This window comes from Fusarium verticillioides, chromosome 7 (assembly GCF_000149555.1).
Source record: "Fusarium verticillioides 7600 chromosome 7, whole genome shotgun sequence".
NCBI classification, from domain to species: Eukaryota; Fungi; Ascomycota; class Sordariomycetes; order Hypocreales; family Nectriaceae; genus Fusarium; species Fusarium verticillioides.
Genome location: NC_031681.1, coordinates 1686137 through 1709208, shown reverse-complemented (window position 1 = coordinate 1709208; position 23072 = coordinate 1686137). Strand labels below are relative to the sequence as shown.

General features: G+C 49.5%; 9 protein-coding genes across 12 annotated transcripts; 3 read left to right on the top strand and 6 right to left on the bottom strand.

Moving 5' to 3' along the window:
• Positions 1–25: 25 nt before the first annotated feature.
• Positions 26–199, bottom strand: FVEG_07080 (hypothetical protein; the record flags this gene model as incomplete). Its single annotated transcript, XM_018895601.1, has 1 exon — positions 26–199. One exon carries the CDS (start codon positions 197–199, stop codon positions 26–28), a length of 174 nt encoding a protein of 57 aa, XP_018752896.1.
• A 1803-nt stretch (positions 200–2002) lies between these two features.
• FVEG_07079 (hypothetical protein) lies at positions 2003–3609 on the top strand. The gene is made up of 3 exons (XM_018895600.1): positions 2003–2151; positions 2208–2346; positions 2404–3609. Exons 1-3 carry the CDS (start codon positions 2047–2049, stop codon positions 3567–3569), a joined length of 1410 nt encoding a protein of 469 aa, XP_018752895.1. The 5' UTR covers positions 2003–2046; the 3' UTR covers positions 3570–3609.
• Positions 3610–3814: 205 nt separating this feature from the next.
• FVEG_16010 (hypothetical protein) lies at positions 3815–5575 on the top strand. Its single transcript, XM_018905243.1, has 2 exons — positions 3815–3968; positions 4026–5575. Exon 2 carries the CDS (start codon positions 4161–4163, stop codon positions 4620–4622), a length of 462 nt encoding a protein of 153 aa, XP_018752894.1. The 5' UTR covers positions 3815–3968; positions 4026–4160; the 3' UTR covers positions 4623–5575.
• On the bottom strand, positions 4677–6113 carry FVEG_07078 (hypothetical protein; the record flags this gene model as incomplete). Its single annotated transcript, XM_018895599.1, has 1 exon — positions 4677–6113. One exon carries the CDS (start codon positions 6111–6113, stop codon positions 4677–4679), a length of 1437 nt encoding a protein of 478 aa, XP_018752893.1.
• A 200-nt stretch (positions 6114–6313) lies between these two features.
• Positions 6314–8676, bottom strand: FVEG_07077 (hypothetical protein). 3 transcript variants are annotated; one of them, XM_018895597.1, is made up of 4 exons: positions 8559–8671; positions 8147–8494; positions 7790–8096; positions 6328–7739 (listed from the first exon to the last, which is right to left on the bottom strand). In XM_018895597.1, the coding sequence occupies exons 2-4, from the start codon at positions 8263–8265 to the stop codon at positions 6528–6530; spliced, it is 1638 nt and encodes a 545-aa protein (XP_018752891.1). In that variant the 5' UTR covers positions 8266–8494; positions 8559–8671; the 3' UTR covers positions 6328–6527. The 3 variants fall into 3 exon arrangements, with proteins under 3 accessions (XP_018752890.1, XP_018752891.1, XP_018752892.1); XM_018895598.1 differs by having other exon boundaries at positions 8555–8649; XM_018895596.1 differs by having other exon boundaries at positions 6314–7739; positions 8147–8676.
• A 523-nt stretch (positions 8677–9199) lies between these two features.
• On the top strand, positions 9200–12600 carry FVEG_07076 (chloride channel 3). Of its 2 annotated transcripts, XM_018895594.1 has the most exons (7): positions 9220–10212; positions 10274–10426; positions 10476–10590; positions 10641–10732; positions 10790–10975; positions 11032–12469; positions 12530–12600. In XM_018895594.1, exons 1-6 carry the CDS (start codon positions 9346–9348, stop codon positions 12355–12357), a joined length of 2739 nt encoding a protein of 912 aa, XP_018752888.1. In that variant the 5' UTR covers positions 9220–9345; the 3' UTR covers positions 12358–12469; positions 12530–12600. The 2 variants fall into 2 exon arrangements, with proteins under 2 accessions (XP_018752889.1, XP_018752888.1); XM_018895595.1 differs by lacking the exon at positions 12530–12600 and having other exon boundaries at positions 9200–10212; positions 11032–12509.
• Positions 12601–13287: 687 nt separating this feature from the next.
• Positions 13288–16352, bottom strand: FVEG_07075 (DNA ligase 1; the record flags this gene model as incomplete). Its single annotated transcript, XM_018895593.1, has 5 exons — positions 13288–13894; positions 13948–14716; positions 14764–15907; positions 15957–16090; positions 16186–16352. The coding sequence occupies 5 exons, from the start codon at positions 16350–16352 to the stop codon at positions 13358–13360; spliced, it is 2751 nt and encodes a 916-aa protein (XP_018752887.1). The 3' UTR covers positions 13288–13357.
• A 145-nt stretch (positions 16353–16497) lies between these two features.
• On the bottom strand, positions 16498–18519 carry FVEG_07074 (pyruvate dehydrogenase E1 component subunit alpha). The gene is made up of 5 exons (XM_018895592.1): positions 18458–18519; positions 18132–18402; positions 17886–18019; positions 17375–17829; positions 16498–17324 (listed from the first exon to the last, which is right to left on the bottom strand). The coding sequence occupies exons 2-5, from the start codon at positions 18261–18263 to the stop codon at positions 16816–16818; spliced, it is 1230 nt and encodes a 409-aa protein (XP_018752886.1). The 5' UTR covers positions 18264–18402; positions 18458–18519; the 3' UTR covers positions 16498–16815.
• A 328-nt stretch (positions 18520–18847) lies between these two features.
• FVEG_07073 (F-box and WD-40 domain-containing protein CDC4) lies at positions 18848–22885 on the bottom strand. Its single transcript, XM_018895591.1, has 5 exons — positions 21141–22885; positions 20472–21079; positions 20060–20422; positions 19664–20012; positions 18848–19611 (listed from the first exon to the last, which is right to left on the bottom strand). The coding sequence occupies exons 1-5, from the start codon at positions 21606–21608 to the stop codon at positions 19375–19377; spliced, it is 2025 nt and encodes a 674-aa protein (XP_018752885.1). The 5' UTR covers positions 21609–22885; the 3' UTR covers positions 18848–19374.
• Positions 22886–23072: the final 187 nt, after the last annotated feature.

The window sequence follows — 23072 nt, the reverse complement described above, 5'->3', positions numbered from 1 at the left end:
ATCCGCTCCTCAGATCCGAATGTTCTCAGTGCGTGCGTTGCTCTGTTGTAAGGGTATGCTTGTCCCTTGACTTCGCTTCACTGGTGGTGTCGTATATCAGATCGTGACATGTCCGATTGAACTCATTCAGTTCCCGCCTGGTCTTGATTGTCTCGCCTTGCAAGTTGCAGCGCATTGAGAGCCCGTCTAGCCCGTCCATCTGGTGATCCAGAAGGGGTTGGGGGGCTTGTTGCAAGTAGCTCTCTCTGGTCCATGCCCTTGACCCCCTAGGCCAAAGGTATGTATAATATTCAAACTTCAAAGCTCTCGCTTAACAAGGTGATCTGCTTTCCAAGCGTCGAGTGCTTTGATGCCAATGCAATTTGTGACGCACGCGTGACCACTGGCCACTGCGGATTGACGAAGATCTTTGTGTGATATGTTTCAACCTCCTTTGGCTCGGAGGTTCGAATAAAGAAACAAAACCCCTTCACCTAACACGGCCACCGACTATTTTGAGTGCTGAGTGCGACGTTCCGAAGCAGGGAAACATTCAACAAGAACAAAACATGTTTGTTGGCATCTGCCGAGTCTCTCGAGTCCCTGTTGCACCACGACAATATGGTTAGTCCGAGTATTATCATTAACTACTCTCTGAGTCTGAGTCTCTGATAAACAACACAACAGCCCTGTGATAAACGGTGACTGGGGAGACATGCGCGGACACAAATCTCGGAATCACTCATCCCAGCACCCGCTCGCTAGTATAGGAACTTACCGACATCAACACTGAAGCTTCAGCCCAGGGATATTACTTTGATCAAGGGCTCCCTGCTCAAGTTTATGCAGTGGAGATCAGCCTCGTGAACTTGTCACATATTGTATGCCCTTAACAGACCTCCAGGCTCCAGCTGCAGCTCTGCAGGCTCTGTCACGCCTGTCAATTTCAGCTTGATAATGCTCCTGTCGCAATCGCATGTTTGGGGCTCCAGCTTATCAACATGGAACAAGGGGAATATGCAGCTTATCTGCCTGTCTCACCTGCACGAAGGCGCTTTCGTTAAAATGCGTTCATACGTGATTCAGACTGAGACATGAGCTGCGTTTAGCATGCTATCCGTCGATCTGCGCGGTCTCGTGGCTTGAAGAGGTTTATCCAGCCCAATTATTTCCTTTTGCTGAGTTCACTTCAGGTGATGCTTTGTGAGTCCCATCTCTGAATAGTATCGATAAGCGTGGAATTTTCATAAATCCTTAATAGGTAGGATCGGATCGCCCTCTATATAAGAACCAATCGTTTTGCATTGCCAAGCTATCGTCGGCGTAGCATTCGGGGAACCTCAACAGGGGGGAACAGCTGTGAAATGCATGTATATGTAGTATGCAACACTTTCACGCCAGTCAATTAGTTGTCTCCCCTCTTTAACATCAAGTGTTCTTGATGATTAAAGAAACGATGGCATTATAAGCCAGTTCATGAAACCTCGAGATATGTTTACTTGGGAATTAAGGGCTTCGACAACTTTGTACCATCAACTACAGCTTTCACAGACCATCAGAATGATCGCCAAGTAATCCGCGTCTGATTATATACAGATTCAAGTTAGGTTTTCACTGTAATTCGTTCCTTCGTGTAGTCTGGTATTGGCCAAGCTAAGCATTAACTAAGAAATCGTTGAAGCATAATTTGACCCTGCATCTCGTCCTGCCTCCCACATCTTTCTTCTGCTAGATCTGCAATTAACGTAGTTTCTTTCTGCAGCTAAGCCTTGGTAATCAATAGCTTGTAGATACTCCGCATCTTCGGCAAACATCTCACCTTCAGAGTCATCACATTCATCACAGTCTCGAGATGGCGCTAAACCCAAATGAAGAGTACGGACCTGTCATCCGTCCATCATCGGGGCGCGAGATGTCCGCAATCCGGGGCGCCGTAAGTGGGTACGAAGATGTTGAAAAAGAGTCGGTTTGGATCGATCTTCCCAGACTTTGACCTCTCTTGAGGTGATATGAACACTCGGGCCTGAAGAGTCCGCTAAACAAAGCACCGACTGTCAATTGCTGGCCATGGGGTTGCTCAGATGGCCTCACAAGGACAAGCCGCCGGTTCTGCTCAAGGTGCGGTCCTCGGCTGGTCTCATCGTCACCACATGTTCCTTTGCGATCTTCACTGTAAGTCGCCGGTTGCTCTTCAGCTCTGACAAGCCAATTGAATAATATGGCCCTAGGACATCTTTCTGTATGGTGTTATCGTTCCCATACTTCCATTCTCTCTTCAGGATCGAATTGGTATCAGCACAAACCGGGTGCAGTACTGGGTCTCCATAGCATTGGCCGTGTTTGGTGCTGCACTCTTGGCTGGCTCCCGTATGTTCACAGTCCTTACTTGAAGTGGTAGTATATAACTTATGGTGACGATATCAGCTGTCTGGGGTTATCTGGCCGACCGAATCCACAACCGCCGGATGCCTATGCTTATAGGACTTGTTGTACTGTGTGGTGCTACTGTTTTTCTATGCGTAGGTCGCACGCTTGCTCTCTTCATGATCGGCCGTGCTCTGCAAGGAATATCTGCCGCACTAACATGGACTGTTGGTCTTGCGCTTGTTGTCGATACTGTCGACAAGGAGCATATCGGTAAGGCCATGGGTTGGATTAGCACAGCTTGCAGTCTGGGCATCTTGGTTGCACCTCTGCTGGGAGGTCTCGTATATGGAAAGGGAGGTTACTACTCCGTTTTCGCCATGTGCTTTGGCCTTCTCGCCGTTGACATTGCCCTGCGTCTCATCATCATCGAGGTCAAGGACGCCAAAAGGTGGCTTGATAGGGCGGAACCTATAGCCGCGGCAGACCCAGAACGTGCCGTGACGGAGGAACCAAATATCGAGAAGAACAAAGACAACATCACTCAGCAAACAGATGGGCAGGCCAAGGACGTATCAGACCCATCACGATCACCTATCAAGACACTCGTTAAGCTCCTGGGGCAGCCTCGATTCCTGGCTGCTCTGTGGGGAACCTTCGTTCAGGCACTTATCAACACGGCGCTCGAAAGTACTCTTCCTCTTCTCACACACGAGATATTTGGCTGGGACTCGATCGGAGCAGGACTGATATTCCTCCCGGTCATTCTGCCATCATTTCTGGGACCTGTGGTTGGCATGGTTGGCGATCGATATGGGCCTAAGTGGCTCGCTTCATTCGGCTTCCTCTTCGCCACACCATTTGTCGTATGTCTGAGGTTCGTCGACGAGAATACAATTCAAGACAAGATCCTTCTTTGCGGGCTCTTGGCTGGTGTGGGCATCACAACCGCGTGCATCTTCGGGCCCCTGATGGCTGAGATCACTTGGTCCGTCCAGGGCGAGGACGGGACTGAAGGTGTGGGGCAGATTGCTCAAGCGTATGGCCTCTACAACATGGCATACTCGGGAGGATCTCTGGTAGGACCTATAATGGGCGGAATGGTCAAGGACAGCGCTGGTTGGGCAACTGTCGGATGGAGTCTGGGTATAGTAGTGTTTGTGTCCGCCATTCCAACTGTTTTGTATACGGGCGGGCCACTGAAGGTCAAGAAGCTTCGAGGTTGAGGGAGACAGAACTCAGCTGAAGCCTAAATAATCCACAAACAAAATACAATTATTGTAGGTTCAAGATTGAGGCTATTTACTAATATTAGTACCTTATATATAAAAGTAATACATAAGGTACGTAGTCCTCGACTGCCCGAATTGGATGTCTCGGACACCGCGGGGCGATATCAAGCTAAGCCTAAAGGGAACAGCTGTTCATTTAGGTTCCATCAATGGCAGGCAGCTTCAATATTGCACAGTCAGGCTCATCATGATTTAATCAATCTTCTCTCAACAACATTATCTGCAAGTCGTTTTTCTTGTTCATATACTTGAATCGAAACTCTATGATTCACCTTCTGCAAATCGTAAAACCCGATTATCGTCGTTATTCCGCTTCCATTATCCCAAATTCTTGTGCGTTCCCCAGAAACAAGCACTCTTTATACATAATCACACATCATGGAGGAGCAGCAACACATTGATGAGCTCCTTGAACGCTATCTCAGCTTGCTAGACGAATACAGCCGACTCCGCCAGAGTCTATCTCGGATTCAATCTGATGTCTTTCACGATATTGCCCGTGCTAATTTCGCCGGCGAGAGAGGCATGAGGTACGGTCAAGATCACTACGATGAACGAATGCAAGCAACACGCCTTCTTGCTATTAAGCAGGATGCTAGCCAAAGCCCAACATTCTCAATCTCTCCTGTTCCGGAAGAGGATAATGTAGCAGATAAGGAACAGACCTCCTCAGCTAAGAAGTCTGATGATGCATCAACAACAGAGGCCGAAGAGACCAGCAGCCCTGGAGAAAAGAAGCGAAAACAGAACAAGAACCCTCTGCAATGGTTCGGGTTATTCGCGCCTATGCCTCTCCGCACGGCACAAACACATTCCGTGAAAGCAGTAGAGGAAGTTATCCCAAGGCTTGTTGCTGTCAACGCTGAAATGTTGCATGTGGAAATTGAGGTGCGACGAGCGAGGAAACGACGTGCTAAAGCGGAGGCAGCTGAAAAGAAGACAGGCCAAACTGCCGGCGCGACGCAGCCACAGAGCACAGCAGTTTAAACGCCCTCATATTGACTACATCTGTCATATATGGCCATACTCGGGGTACATCAACTATTCCCAGTGCCGCCACAGGTTGTTCAGACTCTCGGCCAGAGTCGGATGAGCATAAACAGCTGCTTCCAGATCCCACCACTTCAAATTACCCATCATAGCAGTTTGTACAATCGACATGATTTCACCACCTTCCAGGCCCAAACATGTGAATCCCAAGATCTCGCCGGTTTTTGCATCCACAGTCGCCTTCATCATACCACGTGGCTCTGCTGTCTCCATCGCCCTTGCAACATAACTCATAGGCATCGTGGCAGTCTTCACTTCCCTTGAACTGTTAGCGAGGTCTCTAGCGTGGAGCCCAACATGACCAAGCTGTGGGTCGGTGTACATGACATAAGGAGTCAGAATTCGTGAGATCGACGCCTTTGTCGTAGGGATAGCTGGAGTTGTGGATGACATAGCTTCCGGGATGAGGTTGGTGCGGATAATGCGGGAATCATCGTAGGACATGTGTGTGAAAGCAGCACCTCCGTGGCAGTCTCCTATAGCGTAGATATCTGAAGCCGTGGTCTGGAGTTTATCGTCGACAATAATGTGGCCTCTAGGAGTCGTCTTGATGCCGACTTTGGAGAGGTTCAGGCTATCTGTGTTGGGCACCCGGCCTGTTGCCAGCAGAAGATGTGTTCCGGAAACTTCTGTCTCCCCTCCTGGGGTCTTGATGCTCACTGCGAATGGTGTCTTCGTGTCCTTGAAAGCTGAGATCGAGCTCACTGTGCTCGAAAGATGAACCGTGATTCCATCCTGTTGAAGGATATCCAGGAGGCACTTCGCCACGTCAGTGTCTTCTCGGGGCACAAGCTGCTTGGCCCTTTGAATAACAGTCACTTCAGAGCCCAAGCGGCGAAAGAGCTGCCCAAACTCAAGGCCGATATACCCGCCGCCCAACACAACGAGACGCTGTGGAACCTCACCCAGTTCCATGATAGTAGTCGAGTTGAGTACTCGTGCTGGATCAACATCGTCGAGACATGTGATATCTGGCCTCAGTGGCCTCTCACCGACGTTGATGAAAATCTGATCAGCGCTGACCTCTTTCTCGCCTCCATTGTTCAACAAAACTTTGAGTTTCTTCTCGCCGACAAAGCTACCATCGCCCATGATTACATCGACACCTGCTGCATTCAACCCTCTGACACTGCCGGCGTTCCACTGCTCCACGATTTCGCGCTTGCGCTGCCTTACGCGAGCCATGTCGATCTCAACCTTACCGTTTCCTCCGTGTACGCCATAGTCTTTACCACGTTTGGTCATGTAGGCTGCTCTTCCAGAGGCGATCATGGTCTTTGTAGGCGTGCAACCCACGTTGACGCAAGTGCCGCCCAGAGCAGTGCGCTCAATCACGGCCGTTTTGCGACCAGCATTGGCGAAGGTTTTGGCGACTGGGTTGCCACTCTGACCGGAGCCGAGGACGATAACGTCGTAGTGGGTAGCCATTGTATGAAGACGTTGGCGCTTGAGAAACTGACTGATGGGAGTTGGACGCGATAGGCCAATGAGACTATTCATGAACAAAGGCTATCGGTTTAGATTCGATTCCATCAGGACTTAGAGACCAGCTAAATAGAGTGTATGGATATAAGCCTCTTATACGAGGCACCATCAATCAACGCCATGTAAGCGGGTGGCTTATTCATCTCTTACAACGCAACGCCCAAGTTTCGTCAGCGTGATTGATGAAGTTACTGTTGGCCAAAGGGGATGCCGCAATCTCGTGAGGGGTAGGACAGAACACCATGATGTATTTAACCGCTTGACGTATTGACATAAGCACTATCTATTCCACACAGCATTTAGCTCTGAGCGTTGTGTCAAGATTAGAACACCCGAAAGGCTATCCTGTAGTTGTCATCATTCCTGCGTTAACGAACCCAATGTAGCGAGAACATCTTCTAACATCTCCCTCTCAGGGTTATCATCATTCACTTGCTTAGCAAGTTGAGACGCAATCCCGTGGATAGCAGCAATAGAATGCTTGTATCTCTGCCGCATGCCCCGGTTCGCCCCTCCCAGCACCGAACAGCAAAGTTGCAAAGAGGATATTACTGCCTCCTGTACCTGGGGTGATAACTCTGAATCAGGGATATCCCATGCTGCTACTGAAGTGATGAGATCCATCCAAGCTTCAGGAACACCATTGGATTCTTGCTCAACTATGGGAAGTAGAATGCGAACAATGTCTGTAGCCCGAGCGGCCTCCTGCTCTCCGCAAGTCCGTGAGGCATACTGCAGGATAGAGTTCAGATCGTGGGTGAGAATTATCCAACCTTCGTTGGCGAGCAACAGCTCGCGACCTTGGGGTAGCGTAGTCACACCCTCTAGAGTCACGAGGACAGGGGATCGGAAGTCGAGTTTATGTTGAGAGCTGGATTTGTAAAGATCCATAAACATATCCATCAAACCAGTAGCCTCCTTCCGCAGGATACCATTCTCCTCTTCTCGCAGCCAGAGCGCCAACGCTCGTACAGCTGAAAGTATGAATATATCATCGTCAGCATTATCCCTCATTGAGTCCCAAGCGAGTGTGTGGTGGACTCCAGTTGATGTGTCTGTCGTGCCAGTTCGGGCGTCTGGATGTAGTCCCATTGCTCCGGCGACTGAAGCATCCCATCGATCGCGAAGATACTCGGCTGTGAGCGACATTGTCTCGGAAATGCCCTTACGAAGCTTAAGGAGGTTCTCGGGGGTCATGAAGAAGGTTTCCATGGACTCGTCTTCCAAACACTGCACAAGGTATCCAATGAAGATTGAGATGACGTCGAATGCAGAAGTGAGGCGTGTTGAGACTTTGGGATACTCGGGCTTATTTAGCTGTTCTAGAAGAGTGGGAGCCGAAGAGCGAATATCGATGAGCAGGAGGTTGATGAGCAGGTATGAGAAGGCCTTGTCATCCTTTTTGTCATCGATAAACACCAACTTCGGTGCCTCAGACGGGAAAGCTTGGAGTATGGAGGCTGTGGCATTTGTATATGCCGCTCGGGCTTCAGGTGTTGGCCTACTTGTGACGAGGTTTCGAACATAGATAACGACTGCCTTGAGCCACCTGGGATGCTGAGGAAGCATCTGGTGCAAATTGTTAGATGATTCTCTTGGAGAAGGCGTGGAAAACGCACAGAAGAGTTGGCATGCCGAAGAAAGTAACCAAGGAACTCGAGAAGGGTGACACCATCAGTTCCAGTGAATGATGAGACTAGACTCTGGATCGTGTCGTCAACCTGCCTCGCCAGCATCGAGGGATCTTCAGTGGTTGTCATGGAATTGAGCCATGCAAAGCAAAAGATATCTAGAACCTGTGCATGGCTAGGAGCGATCTCGGTAAGGGAGCTAAAGTCTTCTACCTTGATGAACTCTTGTGCTCCTTGTTGTGAGCTTGCTAGTGTATGTATCAGTTGAAGTATTAACCTTGTGGTATCTTCAGAGCTGAGACAGTCATTAGTTTGTTCCTTTTGCCTGGCGAGGAGGCTTCACACCTGTAGAGAACTGCATTGACGAGCAAGGGGATCCTGTTGATGAATTTGGCATCACTCTTGGCCTGGTCGGGAAGAAGAATGGAGAAAATGTACAAGACAGATACAGCCAAATCCAACATCTCTTTTGAATTCTGGGTTGAAGGCTTTGAGCCTGTGCGCAGCAGTCGGTCGAGGAACTTGGGTGAGAGACTGGACCATAGACCTTGAACTGTTTGCTCATCTTGGCGGAGTTGTTCTGAGGTGTCGAGAAGAGATTTTAGGAGGGCCAGTCCAAAAAATCTTTGGGTATCATCTTTGGCCTTGAGAAGTGACTGTATCTTGTTGATGTCTGTAGGTTGAGAAGCAGTACTTGTTGTATTCTCAGCCATCCTGTCTCTATTTTGTAGTAATGAGTTGAGTTCGAAATACCGACCGAGCTGTAGTTTTCGTACGTCGACTGCAGCAATCGAGTTTCTTGATGAAGATAAAGACTTGGTTGTATATGAGAATAGTTGCTAACAAAGATGAGAAGAGCACATGTGTGAGGTGAGATATGGACTTGACTTGCCACAACTTTCTTTGTTGGGTCCCACTATTCTATAGGTAGGTAAATTCCCCTCCGTGCCTTATAGTAGATGACTGAATTCTAGAAACCTCCAACATTTAGGCCACAGAAAGCGTAATATCAGCAAATTCATCTTAATGATGAAGAAATCCCAACTGTTACTGAGACCTAAGCATATCGTTTCGTAGTATCATATACTGCTAGTCTATCAATAAATAAGTGTTTCAAGACAAGGACAATGAAAGCCAAGATCTTCGCGAGACCAGGAAATCGGTTTAGGTAGTAAGTAATTAAACTTGAGCCTCAAAAATGCAACTCGAGACAATAACAACCTAACTAGAATGTTTCAATATTTCTTGAGACTCTTGCTTGTCTCAGCTATAATCAACCACCCGGCACCGTCTAAGTCACTGATGCATCCAATGTTCTCAGCTGGTCGAGTCGACGTTTTAGGCAATCCAAACCCTACAACAGCCAACCAGGACCTACTGTAGCCATTCCGTGTCCTCCACTGAACTCTCCGAGTCAATAGCGCACTTGAAATGGACACCAACAGCCTCGTATCTAACTTTATCTTGACTCTCCCTTTCAAACCTCTCACAAACCAAAGACTCTGTGCCAGCTGTGAGCTCTTACACCGCATGATCACAATGTCATGAGCCGCATCATGTCTGGAGCGTCTCAAAACGACCCCTACGCCTTCGCTTCTGATTCTGCTTCCGCTTCCGCTTCCGCTTCCGCCGCTTCGTCCTCGTCGCATACTCCAAACTCCAATGCCGACGATCGCGACGAGCTCGATTTCCTTCACGACGACGCCAGCGATGACAGCGGCCGGGGAAGGTCTCGCGACCGAGATCATGTGCTCGGCGACGATCCGCTTCAGAGCAATCTGGGTGCGCCCATGACCTTTAAACGTAGACAGGGGCCCTCGCTCTGGTCTGCGCCCTCTCGACTTCTCTCCGCCATCACAGGTTCACGACTGCATGCCTCCTCGAGAGGACCGTCTCCGGCTGTTTATCCAAGCTCTAATACCCCCCCACGCCCTGAGACTGTCATATTCAACGAAGCTTCCAAGGATGGTGTGCCGCATGATTGGTATGTCGAGGGACCAGGGCGTCGAGTTGGTTACGAGGATCTTACGGCCATCGATTGGATCTTCGAATACACAAAAGAGCGCCAGAGATTGCGCATGTTATACTCGAGTGCGTCTGGGGTTGTAGGTTATGTGCGACGCCTCATTGATGCCAGCCAAGTCTGGATCGTCCTGCTTTTGACGGGTATGCTTGTAGGCACTGTTGCTGCTGTCATCAACGTCACGACCGATTGGCTTGGAGATTTGAAGGAAGGATACTGCGCCAGTGGTCCAGAAGGAGGCCATTTTTACCTAAACAAGGCCTTCTGCTGTTATGGCTATGACCAAGGCTCCAAATGCAACGGTTGGAAGACTTGGGGCGACGCCCTGGGAGTCCATTCAAAAGGTGGCAAGTGGTTCATCGAGTATTTCTTCTTCATTTCTTTCGCGGTATGTACAGTCCACGGGGACCCCATAGCTTCTACTACCTCATATGGCTAACAATTGCAAGATGCTGTTTGCATATGTCGCAGCCCTTCTCGTCCAAGAATATGCCATCTACGCAAAACACAGTGGTATTCCAGAAATCAAGACTGTTCTGGGGGGCTTCGTCATTCGACGGTTCCTTGGACTCTGGACACTCATCATCAAGTCTCTTGGTCTTGTTAGTCAAGTCTATACTGCTTACCAGCTCGTCACTGACACCATCACAGGCTCTTGCTGTTGCATCAGGCATGTGGTTGGGTAAAGAAGGCCCCCTAATTCATGTTGCTTGCTGTTGCGCCAACGTATTTACGAAATTGTTCCGCAACATCAATGACAATGAAGGTAAAAGCTTCCCTCTGATGCAGTCGGTTTCCATCAGCTAACGCCATTAGCCCGCAAGCGTGAGGTTCTTTCGGCTGCTGCCGCTTCAGGTGTCTCAGTTGCATTTGGTTCCCCCATCGGTGGTGTCTTATTCAGTCTCGAGGTTAGTTATGCTCAGCCCCAGACTTATAACCAACACTAATATACCAACTCTTTACAGACTTTGTCTTATTACTTTCCAGACAAGACGATGTGGCAGAGCTTTGTCTGTGCCATGACTGCTGCAGTTGTTCTTCAGGCTTTCGATCCCTTTCGATCTGGCAAGCTTGTCTTGTATCAGGTTCACTACAGCATCGGATGGCATGGCTTCGAGCTGCTCCCCTACGCCATACTAGGCATCATGGGTGTAAGTCCAATACCAAGTACAAACAGAACAGGTAACTAACAGTATTTCCTCTCCAGGGCATACATGGCGGTTTCTTCATAAGGCTCAACATGACTATTGCTCGCTGGAAGAAGTCGAACCGATGGATTCCAGGCCCTATCGTCCAAGTTCTCATCGTGGCCTTCTTCACGGCCCTCATCAACTACCCCAACTTCTACATGAAAGTGCAGACGACTGAGCTCGTCTCCAACCTCTTTTCAGAATGCTCGCAGGTTCTTGACGACCCCATCGGCCTCTGTAGAACAGGAGCTGCCTCGGCTAGGACCATTGTCCTCCTAGTCTTTGCATCTGTATTGGGCTTCTTCCTCGCCGCTGTCACATTCGGTCTCCAGATTCCCGCCGGAATCATTCTCCCTTCTATGGCCATTGGTGCCTTGACAGGCCGCGCTGTAGGTATCATCATGGAGATTTGGGTTACCAATCACCCTGGATTCTTCTTATTTGGCTCATGCGAACCTGACATACCCTGCGTCACACCAGGGACATACGCCATCGTCGGAGCAGCAGCATCTCTTGCTGGAGTAACCCGTTTGACCGTCTCTATTGTCGTCATCATGTTCGAGCTCACGGGCGCCCTCACCTATGTTCTCCCCATTATGATCGCTGTCATGATATCAAAGTGGGTGGGCGATGCTTTCTCTCGTCGCGGTATCTACGAATCGTGGATTCACTTCAACGAGTATCCCTTTCTCGACAACAGTGAGAACAACGAATCTATCCCTGACATCCCAGCTTCTCAAGTCATGACTCGCATCGAGGATCTTGTAGTTCTTACTGCCACAGGTCACACCATCGCATCTCTCACCACTATCCTCGAGATGCACCCATACCGCGGTTTCCCCGTCATATCAGATCCCCGAGAAGCCATTCTTCTTGGATATATCTCTCGTGCCGAGCTGGCATATAATCTCTCAGCCTCAACGCAAGCACCTCGTTTGCTGCCACCTGAGACTGAAGCCTTTTTCTCTCACCAACCCATGGCAGATCCACGTACGACCCTGGATCTTCGCCCCTGGATGGACCAAACACCGCTTACCCGGGCTTCGCATACAAGTCTTCACCTTGTCGCTACATATTTTCAAAAGCTCGGCCTGAGATATCTTCTCTTCAGCGATCGCGGAGTTCTGCAGGGCTTGTTGACGAAGAAGGACGTCTGGTATGTCCTCAATGGTGCCGAAGAGACACGCCGCACTATGGGTCTGGCACCCGGCGGTGCTGGTCATGAGACTGGCGTGACAGACAGGATAGCAGATGACAATGGCGGCGGTGAAAGTAGTGGATTATTACATGGCGATGGTGCCGATGATGGGGATAGCATACAAGGGGAAGAACCAATGTTATAAAAGGAGCCTGTAGATTTGATGCTGGGTCATATATGATTGATCGTGGGTATATTGGTTGTGATCATATAGACGGGTTTGCTATTCTTGGTAGGCTATCATTACATATATCTATGTGTGTACCATTCAACGCTTCGTCCAAATCTATCCCGACATATTACTAACCTCTCCTCAGTCTCCAAAATGAACCGATATTATGTGATATCATGCGCTTCGTGCTTTATTACAAGATGTGCTCATCTCTTGTAGCATCATATGCCAAGGGAGAACAGTATACCTAAGATAGGCCACTGTTGATACTACTGTTTGTTGCCTTGGCATCAGTCATCATTTCATGGGGGGCGAATGTGCTTAGTCAGGCGAATTCTGTTCAATTAACTACGGCTTCGTTTGCCCGCCGAAGGGCTCTTTTGACTTTCGGACAAAACTCTTTGTTGCGCACATAATCTTTTCATTCAGGTGGTCGGGCGACGTGTTCATCTTGTTTAGATTTGGTTGAGATGCTGCAGCCTAAAGGTAACCTTATTGATTAAGTTTATTAAGACTTCAGTCTGGCTAGAGACTTTACTGTTGATACTTCTGTGGCTTATTGGAATACCTGGATCCCATTTTTTTGGTCGTTACTGGGTCAAAGCTATAAAATACTTAAGATAGGCCCAGTACATCTGAATACCTAACTTATAGCTAAGCTTTGTAACTATGTTCTCTATTCCGTAGAGCATAACAGACATTAATTCAGCTCGCCAAAAGTGGTACCCTTATTTGCAACCAAAAACTACACGCCAGGACACATGACACTAGATATCTGAGTATTGGTCATAATATTGCTTGAATTATCATGAAGTAATGGTCAGGTCAAAATAGCCACTAATTTTTCGGTCAACGTGCAACTCCCATGCTTAATTGTAATCCTGATAAAGTATGAGACCAACGCCGGAGCAGCAACATACCAGCCGATGCATAAACTTCTCCTCTGAGAAAGCCAAAGAGAACAACATTAAATCTAATACTCAAAGTCATCGTCAACAGAGGGACCCTTGTTCTTTGTCACGCTCTCCTGTTTGCGATACATTTCAGCAACCTGGCGACTTGTCGTGGCAGCATCAGCTTTCTTATCATCTCGCACACGAATGAAGCGAGGGAATCGAAGACTGATGCCCTTGTTTCCTGACGGGTCGACACCCTCCTTAGCACCGGCTTTGTACCGTGGACTGAGGGTCAAATCGGCTGTCTTGACTTCCCAGACATACCGAGGCTCAAACCAGACATCAGGTTGGTGTTGACCACCCGAAGAGTGGGAGTAAAAAGGCTTAGGCCTGTCAATGGTAATCTCAGAGAATTGGGTATGGAGATCCTCCAAGACCTGCTCTGAGAAGCCAGTTCCAATATTGCAAACAGTTTCGTATGTCTCCGAGTTAGGGTTGTAACAGGCCAGAAGGAATGCGCCGTAAACAGATGTACGCTTGCCTTTGCCGTAGTATGCGCCCAAAACAACAAGATCCAGTGAATCACCGACGCCGGAGAGGTAATCCTTCTTGATCTATGATAGCAGTCAGTCATACAGATTCTAGTAATGCAGTTTCCAAGTCTTACCTTGAGCCAGTTACGACTTCGCTTACTGGGCTCATATCCACTCTCAGTTCCATCCAGCATTTTGACCATCAGACCCTCGCATGATGCCTTGACACTTTCGTCAAGGAAAACCTGGATCTCATCCAGTTCTTGACCGTTCATGTGCGTAGCGAAGGAAAACTCGCCTTCTACAGGATTAAACGCGGTTTCGAGAAGCTCACGTCGTTCACGCAGTGCCTTTTCAACAACAGCCTCTCCATTGAGGTACAACAAATCAAATGCAAATACGCAAACCTTGACCTTTACATCCTCAACCTTGACATCCTTCTTCTTGCGTGTCATGAGTTGCTGGAAGGGCAACACTTTCTTCTCATCAACATCCCAGGCCACTGTCTCACAATCCAGGACAAAGCTCTTGGTATCCGGCTTGACCCAGGTATGGAGTTTGGCAAGGATATCGGGATACTTTCGGGAGAGATCTTCGGAGTTTCTGGAAAAGATGCTAGCAACACCAGCAGCAGCCTCCTTGGCAGCGCCTTGACTCGCTTCGCTTAGTTCTTGAGGCGCATCCTTTGCCACATAATGGATTTGTGCTCTTTCGCCATCATACTTATACTCACAGGTGAAGGTTTGTCCCTCGAAGCGATCGAGTACTTCAGTAATGGCCTTGGTTGGCTTGGCCAGCATGGGCTTCAAAGGTACACCGGGTCGGAGCTTGCAATTTTCCCGAAGCTTCATGATCCCGTGTTCTAGCATTGCAGGAATAATCACGTCGTAGCTCGGAAGTTCACTGTGTTTTGTGAGTATGTATCATCAACAGTGGTCCACGTGGCTTACCTGTAGACAGTCTTGAGAATCGATTCACCCTTCTCAAGATCCGAGGTACTAGGGACCTTACCCTTGGCATCTGCTTCGTGGGCAACAATAGCTTGCGCCAAAGAAACAAGCACAGTTCTCTCAGCCAGACCAAGTCTCAACTTTCCTTCCAGGAATCGAATGATAAATTTGGCTTCACTGGGCCCTCCTTTGTCCTTAGTAATATCGACTTTACCGGTGGAGTTGGCATCAGCTGCAGCAAGAAGCTTCTTGATACCATCCACCTTGCGCCCCTGGGCACCGTTGCCAGTGACAGTGGCGATGTTCATTAGGCCTTGATGCACACCCCTGATAGTCAAAGCCTTGGGCTTGAACATAGTGCGCTGAGTTGATCGACTCTTTACAGCCACCAGTCCAAGATCACCAATTTCTTTCTGATCAGCCTTAATCACCTGGAGACTTCGCCCGGTCGTCTCGCCGATAGCCTTCATGATCAACGACTCGCCGATACCAAGCTCGATGCCAGCGTAGTCAGGAGCCAATTTGTTGATCATTAATAAGACTGTAGGTAATAGATCCTCAGGGGTCAGGCGCATGACCTGGCGAAGGAACAGAGAACAATGCTCCATGATAATTAATCGTTTGGTGGTCATTTCCACAAGAGAGAAAGTTGTACACAGGGCCGCATACGGAACAGGGGTGCCGGGCTTCCAGTCAGGATAGGGGTCTTTCATCTTGGACTTGAACTTTGTCTGGACCTTCTCACGAGCCTTGGCAGCAACCTCAGGCTTATCCTCGACATCTGCCTCGTCGTCAAGCTCGGCTTCCGAAGCTGAAGCTGTCGAAGCCTCTTCTTTGGCAGAATCGTCGTTCTCGTCAGGAGTTGGTTCTTTGGCCGCCTTGGCTTTGGGGGTTGGCTTTGACCTCTTGGGCGACTTGACTTTTGGGGATGTGCTTGCGACATTTGACTTCTTGGGGGATGCATGTGTGTCCTTCTTCACGGTTTCTTCACCCATCTCATCGTCATCTTCTTCCTCAATTCGCCTTCGACTTCTTCGTGCTCGCTTGGTGACAGGTCCATCGCTCTCGTCATCGGCTTCCTCTTTCTGAATGGGCGTAGGCTCGGGTTTGGGCTTGTCTTCTGACCTTGCTCGCTTCTTTGTTTCTGATCCATATTTAGAATACCATGGGATTTCATCGAAGTAGCAAAATACCTTTCTCAGAATCGGAGCCAGATTTGACCTTCATGTCAGCCTCCTCTTCGTCCTTCACTTCTTCTTTTTTGGGTTTGCTGCTGAAGGAAAGCTTTGTCTGTTGAGGAGGCGCACCTTTTGCCCCAAAGAACTTCCTGTAGTTAGCAATTGGCCTTGGTCAGTGATCGAGTCTTTAGATTCTAGTTGTCCCTCCACACACCCGATTGTGCTCTGTCCGGACTTGACGTACCCGAGTGTCGCCTGTTTTGGGGCCATGATGCCTGGAATTGTTGTTGAAAACAAACGAAACAAACACAAAGAGTAACGGTTTACAGGTCGTGATGACAATCTGGAAGTGTTTTGTAAAAAGAGAGGGGCAATTGTGAGCCCGCGAGTTGACCTGACACTGAGTAGCATGACGCGCCCGCTAGGCAACCTGTCGCGTTAATTAGCTACCATTCGCGAGGGTAGGTGCGACCAGAACGCGCGAGATGCCTGCTCCACGTGACTGACGTGCACCCGACTATTCCCATGTTCGGTAAGGCGTCGATCAAATTTATTAGCGCGCGTTAATTAATTGTTAGAGGGTCCCCTGCAAGCTCTTGTTGCCTCGGGGGAGATAGGCCGAGACCTCGCCAAATATCATGATATTGGATGATTTCTTTCGTTATTGGCTCTAACTCTGAGAAAGACATTGATATAAAACCACAGCAGGAAAAAGAGACATCCATGAGTAACACGAAAAAAGAAATCCTGGGTCCTCGCCCTTCTCCATTTTCGGACCATGCCAGGCCTCTTTCTAGATAGATCATGGATGTATATTACAGCAAGCATCAAGTGCTCAAATCATTATGGTGGTACGGCCTCGCGCTCAATTCCTCTACTGGAAGTAGTGGTTCTCCTCGGGAATACGGCCACGGATGTACTCGGGCTCGGATCCACGAACGTAGATATCCTCAAACAGAATCTCAGGCTTGGGCTCAGGAGCGGCCATGGCCTCAGCAGCAGCAACCTCCTCGTTGACGTGGGCACGAGCCTCCTTGTCAATCTTCTTGAGCTCCTCCTCACTTGTGATCTCCCAGTCCAGGATCTTCTGCTTGAGTCCAGCAATGGGATCGTTGGTGGATCGCATGCGCTGAATCTCCTCACGGGTTCGGTAGGTGGTACCGGGATCAGACATGGAGTGACCTCCATATCGGTAGGTGACGTACTCAAGGACGAGAGGTCCCTTGTCGGCAGCAGTCCACTCCTTGCCGTACTTGACGGCGGCCTTAACGGCAAGGACATCCATACCGTTGACCTTCAGACCGGGGATGTACTGTCCACGCTTGTAGTAGTCGGTCAAAGCGGAAGAACGAGCAGCAGCGGTACCCATACCGTACTTGTTGTCTGTGGGGTTGTCAGTAGCGCTCTGGCTCGTTCTTATGATATTGACTTACTCTCGCAGCCAAAGAGGGCAGGGAGGTTCCAGAGCTTGGCCATGTTGAAAGCCTCAAAGACCTGGCCCTGATTGCTAGCACCATCACCGTAGAGGATGATAGAAGCGTTCTTGTTGCCATTGTACTTGTGAGCAAAGGCAAGGCCGGCACCAACGGGAACCTGAGCACCGACGATACCGTTACCGCCGTAGAAGCTCTTGGCGAACATGTGCATGGAACCACCCTTGCCGTAGGAGACACCCTCACGTCGGCCAAGCAGCTCGCCAATGATGGATCGAACGGTAGCACCACGCATCAAGGCGTAGCCGTGGCATCGGTAAGCGGTGATAATATCGTCCTCCTTGGTGATGGCATGCTCAATACCAACGGCAACAGCCTCCTGGCCGGTAGACAAGTGGCAGAAACCACGAATCTTCTTCTCCTTGTACAGACGATCGGCCGCCATCTCCATCTGTCTGCGGGATTATTAGTAAATGCCGTATTGAAATCGTGGGGGATGTTGTTTGCATACCGGGTGATGACCATCTCGCGGTACATGTCCTTCAACTCCTTCTTAGTCACCTCCAGGGTGTAAGGAGGGGGGTCCAGCTCGTAGGTCTCGAAGCTCTCATCGCTGAGGTTAACAGAGAAAGGCTCGTCATCGGACTGCAGCAGTCGAAGGGTCAGTGATGGTTCGTAGGCGCATTGCGGAGGGCGAAGTGTCGGGCGAGGGTATTCTGAAGGACCCTTGCGGAACGGAAAGTGCGCATTTTCTCACCTTGGGAACTGAGTGGCTCAGGGACGCCGAAGCGGCATCAGTGGTGACAGAGCGAATGGCAGTGAAAGCGGGAGCAGCGAGCTTGGTACGCATAGGCACAGCCCTGGGGAGACGGAGAGCTCGAGACAACATCGCGTATATGGAGAATTGAACTGAGGGATCAGGACGTTGTCGAGTTGATAACTGCGACTTGGCTGGATGGAGCTCAGAAAAAGTCGCTGTTGAGCGGCAGAGCGTTGAGCTTGGCCTCCAATTGTTGGTAGGTCTAGTCCTGAATAGGCTTAACGGTCACGTGATATATACATGCTTGCGTTCTCTTTGAATGCCTCCAGACAGTCCAATTGAAGAGATAATCTTCTCCGAGGACATGTATACGTCGATGATATCTGATAGATGCTCCTAGACGTTCTCCGGTTATCAAAAGACCACCTCTTGACCATCTTTCTGCTCCATACAAGACCGTCTAAGTGACACACCACTTCGTCGGTGTAATTCTCGCCGATGTGGGGCTCTATCCACATCGTCCCTTCTACCTCCGAGCCACGACAAGAGGTTTTGCTGGTGGAGGTTCAGAAGTCCCTTGCTGGGCTAGCTGAGGTACATACATACATACTCTCAGTCCCTGGAAACCTGTATTCGGGCTCAACGATTTGACCTCACAGGAACGAAAACATGGCCCGTGATGGCAGTTTATCACTCATACCTACAGAATAGCTCCGGAATAAATAAATAAAAAACAAAGAATTGGCAGGTCTTATTGGTGGAACCCAACATTACTGGGCTAATCTCTATTCGTTCTATACATGCGCTGTCAATGTGGTATTATGATGAAGATAACGATCAATGTCAAAAAACCAGAACGTTGGCATCGACTTCTTATATAGTCCGAGCCGCCTTGAGATGCAACTCCGTATTCCATTTCCGTGGCTCCTGTTTCCCATGACCCCTTGTTTCATGCTGTCATACTCCCATGCAAATTTGCATGATCATCCATCCATAACTAACATATTCTGTGAACTGGTGGTGATGCAGCAACGCCCAAAACATGCTTTCAAAATCCCTTGGCGCCTCTACAACAATTCGAAGAAAAAGTATAGTGCAATGCAGTGCGGATGACCGGATCCGTCTTCGATACTAAGTGTTGAGTCCACAAAATCGGGTTACGCTTGAAACACTGGTGCTCGCCGATGTCATATCACGATGGTTGACGCAGGGCCATCGTTGGCATCACCAAACTCCCAGCTCAGTCGTCATGAAAGAACGTACCGCCCTGCAATGGGGCAGTTGAAGGTCCAACGTCGTTCATCTCGACATCCTGGGTTAAAGCGTCTTGGCTAGGACTGGCCAAAGTCTGTTGTGAAGTACGATAGTCGATAGCCATGGCGCTCAGTGGTCGATTCGGGTCATCCTCCAGTACCCGCTGTTGAAGCGAGAGTGGTCGGTCATATAGCATATCTTCGGGTGGTGAGAACGACCACACCTATCAAAGTCAGTCTTAGAACGTTGTCAGCCCTCGTCCAATATCGACTTACCTCCATGACTGTACGGCCGTGTCTCAGGGCCAACGCAACACACTTCTCATCTTCGAAGGCAACACGCCAGACAGCTTCACCTTGCGCGATGAGTTCACGAACGAGATGTCCAGTTTTGAGGTCCCAGATCTTAACTCGACCATCACTGCCACCACTCACGACTCGAGTATCATCAAATTGCAGACTGGTGACGCTGTTATCGTGAGCTGCGAGACGGTGGATCGGACACATTTCTTTCAGTGACCAAACTCTAACCGATCCATCTGATCCACCAGTAACTAAGGTGTCACCGCGCATCTGAAGCTGTCCAACGAGGGACGTGTGACCCTGGAGAATAGCCAGGCACTCACTTCCAACTGTTAGTAGCTGTTATCTGTAGTTCAAAGAGACACATACCCAGAAGTCGGATCCCAAATTCTCACGTTGGTGTCCAGACTACCCGTCACGACTCGCTTACCATCAAACGCAATGGCATAAATTTGACTAAAATGGCCCTGTAGCGTTTGAAGGCAACGGCCCTCTGAAATGCTCCAGACTCGAGCGAAAGTATCATAGCTACCGGATACGACAATGTCTCCCTTGATCTCGAGACAACGAACACTGGACTGATGGCCAACAAGAACGTTTTTGCAAAGACCGGTTCGGATATCCCAGATTCTTAGGGTGGTATCCCGGGATCCAGAAATTGCCGTGTTCGCATCGGCCATTTTCAAGCACCTGACTGTCGACGTGTGACCTCGCAAGGTGTGTAAACAGGCACTATATCCTGTCAGCAAATGATCGAGACTGATGATGGCTCTCAACTTACCCAGTCTTGAGGTTCCATACTCTCACATCGCGATCGCAGCCTCCACTGACCAGAGTATCATCCCAGGGAACCATGGCCCAGACACCCATAACATGTCCCTGCAGGGTGCGTTGCGAGTCTCCCTCAGTATCGAACACATGAATCTTGGCATTATCAAGTGCCACAATGATGTACTTGGGCGTCAGATGCAGGCTTGTGACGACACCCCCCTCTTGGGTGATATTCCGCGTTGTGCTAGTACCGCCGGATCGCCAAGCAGCTTCAACAAGATATCTCTGCTTGAAGTGGGACTTGTAAGTCCGTAACCTGGGTCGACCAGAAGCATTCGAGCCCTCGAACAATCGGGTCCCTGAGGCGTAGGAATAAGGGCGCGCGCCTGGGAAACTGCTGCTGCTGGCCATGTCGGCATCGAGTCCATGCAAAGCCAGTACTGATGGTCTTGATGAGAAACTAGGTGCATGTGTGTAGACCTCGGATAGTCGGCGGCCGTAGTCGTGTTTGACACATAGATTCTTCCATGTCATGTCGTCGCTAAGGAGATCTCGCCATCGTTTGGAAACTTGCGAGGCTCGTGCTAAAACTTTTGGGTCATCGATGAAAGATAATATCTGCACATGTGAGTAAGCCCACCAGATCTAGGGAAAACAACGATTTAGGAATGATCCTTACCCGAAGACACAGTTCGTCTGGCAGACTTGTAAATGGGTCCTTTTTCAATAAAGGGCTGACAAATTGGTGAACGAAACTCAATTGCTGGCTGGTACAGAGGTTCAGCAGATCGGCGAGGACTCGAGTCCTCTGAGGGCCAGAACAGTTTTTGAAGTGTTGCCGGACTTTTGCGAGAAAGAAGTCTTCGTCATCAGCCGCATCACTCCAATCTGGTTGGAAATGCGAAGGTCCCGGAGACGCAGCGGGTGTGGGAGGCGGTGGAGGTGAGCCAGTGAGTTGTTGATCAAAGTCCGCGGCGGGTGTAGACATGCTGGGAGTAGGAGGTCCACGCAAGTGCCGTTGCTGCTGAGGCAGCTTTTCCAAGCGGTGGTTAACCATGGGATTCGTCGATGTGCCGAGGGTCAAGTCGTCACTGAGGGCGCTTCCTCGTCTTTCGGAAAAACTCATGGGTCGTTGGTAGCCGGCCATGACCCGGGTGGTCGCCCTCCAAGATGTCGATGTTTGTTGGAATATAGACTTTGGAACGGTTTTTGAGGAGGATCAACAACTTCGGTTGATAGAGGTGGGTTACTTGAGGGACAACGGCGGCTGATATCGAGGGGAGGCCGACGATGGATCGTGAGTGGGGAAACAGAAAAGCAAGCCGTACGAGGCCTCTGCCAACAATTCGAGGAGGATGTCAGCACATGTAGAATAGAGCGGTTCGCTTATAATGGCACAAAAGACTCGGTATAAGAATGTTGTGTTGGCTTCAAACAGAATTAGGTGCAGATATTGAAAAAAGGGAAAGGGTGCAGGAAGCAGAAACCAACGGTGAATGGCGATAGTCACTAGAGGATGAGATAGTGGAGAGAGCCGACGGACAGGCGGTACGGTACCGTACCGGTACAGTGCAGTCAGTACCTAACACGTCCAGGGCAGGGACGGGAACGCCTGTGTTTGTTCTGGGATGGCAATCTTGGCTCAGAATAGAATGAGCCTGGGACTGGCGCGTGGGTCGGATGCAGGCCAAGGACGATGGCGGGATCCAAGAGGCGCTAAACGGCATTCGTTGCAGTACAGTTCAGGGCCTCGTTAGGTTGTCGCGATTCCCTTGCCTTTGCCTGCCTTTCCGCTTGGGTGGTCTTTTTCTTTCTGACAATGATTATGTCGGCTGTCGCCGTGACCGGCACAAGGATATCTCCTGAGAAGAGCTGGCAAGGCCGGGTATGGAAGTTTGTGTCGAGAAAAGGTTCAAAGGCGCACAACGAGGGTGTGAGATTGTCTTACCGAGGATACGGGATGATCTGTATAATGGGTTTGTCCGTCTTTGTAAGGCAAGACGAGATGGCCGACTCGATTCTGAGGCGTCGAGGAAGTGAATCAGCCTAATGACGAGATGCAGCAGATGCAGAAGTGGAGGCGAGACAAGAGACAAAGGAAGGGAAAATTGGCTGAATAAGGGGCGATTGACTGAGACGAGAGGAGGAACAATGATAGGATCAAGTAGTGGTTCTTCGAAGCCCAAGACGGCCTTTGAACGAAAACGGAGCCTTTATCAAATTTCGTTTCCTTTTCTCTTGGTTGTCGTCGAAGGGGTTTTACAGTCAATACAAGCAGCATCCATCTAATATCAGACGGGAGTAAGAAATAAATCCAAGACCTAGGTACTCCGTGCCTGGGTAGAAGTGGATGGAATACCTAACGTTAGGTACCTTAGGTCGACTGAGGTAAGGAGAGAAGAGAAGCGCAGGAACCAACCCAGCACGCCCTTCAAGGCTCTGAGCAAGCCCGCTCTTTTCATTGCTTTTTCTTCCTTCAGCTCATTTATTCTTATTGATTCAATGCAGGGACGGGACGTTCCAATCACATTCCCGCCATTGGAATAAATCTCGCTTCATCAACAAAGTACATTCTTTAATCTTGTTCTCAAACCCGCAAACGGATCAACTC

Excerpts from the sequence above, each read along its gene's own strand:
- FVEG_07079 (XM_018895600.1), top strand. The coding sequence starts at position 2,047 with ATGGGGTTGCTCAGATGGCCTCACAAGGACAAGCCGCCGGTTCTGCTC. Across the intron at positions 2,152-2,207 it reads GTTCCTTTGCGATCTTCACT|GACATCTTTCTGTATGGTGT; the intron begins GTAAGTCGCCGG and ends ATATGGCCCTAG. Across the intron at positions 2,347-2,403 it reads TGCACTCTTGGCTGGCTCCC|CTGTCTGGGGTTATCTGGCC; the intron begins GTATGTTCACAG and ends TGACGATATCAG.
- FVEG_16010 (XM_018905243.1), top strand. The coding sequence starts at position 4,161 with ATGAGGTACGGTCAAGATCACTACGATGAACGAATGCAAGCAACACGC.
- FVEG_07077 (XM_018895596.1), bottom strand. The coding sequence starts at position 8,514 with ATGGCTGAGAATACAACAAGTACTGCTTCTCAACCTACAGACATCAAC. Across the intron at positions 8,097-8,146 it reads GTCAATGCAGTTCTCTACAG|CTCTGAAGATACCACAAGGT; the intron begins GTGTGAAGCCTC and ends TGACTGTCTCAG. Across the intron at positions 7,740-7,789 it reads TTCGGCATGCCAACTCTTCT|ATGCTTCCTCAGCATCCCAG; the intron begins GTGCGTTTTCCA and ends AATTTGCACCAG.
- FVEG_07076 (XM_018895594.1), top strand. The coding sequence starts at position 9,346 with ATGAGCCGCATCATGTCTGGAGCGTCTCAAAACGACCCCTACGCCTTC. Across the intron at positions 10,591-10,640 it reads CAACATCAATGACAATGAAG|CCCGCAAGCGTGAGGTTCTT; the intron begins GTAAAAGCTTCC and ends TAACGCCATTAG. Across the intron at positions 10,976-11,031 it reads CCATACTAGGCATCATGGGT|GGCATACATGGCGGTTTCTT; the intron begins GTAAGTCCAATA and ends TTTCCTCTCCAG.
- FVEG_07074 (XM_018895592.1), bottom strand. The coding sequence starts at position 18,263 with ATGTTGTCTCGAGCTCTCCGTCTCCCCAGGGCTGTGCCTATGCGTACC. Across the intron at positions 17,830-17,885 it reads CGCGAGATGGTCATCACCCG|ACAGATGGAGATGGCGGCCG; the intron begins GTATGCAAACAA and ends ATAATCCCGCAG. Across the intron at positions 17,325-17,374 it reads TGCCCTCTTTGGCTGCGAGA|ACAACAAGTACGGTATGGGT; the intron begins GTAAGTCAATAT and ends ACAACCCCACAG.
- FVEG_07073 (XM_018895591.1), bottom strand. The coding sequence starts at position 21,608 with ATGGCCGGCTACCAACGACCCATGAGTTTTTCCGAAAGACGAGGAAGC. Across the intron at positions 21,080-21,140 it reads CAGACGAACTGTGTCTTCGG|ATATTATCTTTCATCGATGA; the intron begins GTAAGGATCATT and ends TCACATGTGCAG. Across the intron at positions 20,423-20,471 it reads GTATGGAACCTCAAGACTGG|TGCCTGTTTACACACCTTGC; the intron begins GTAAGTTGAGAG and ends GACAGGATATAG.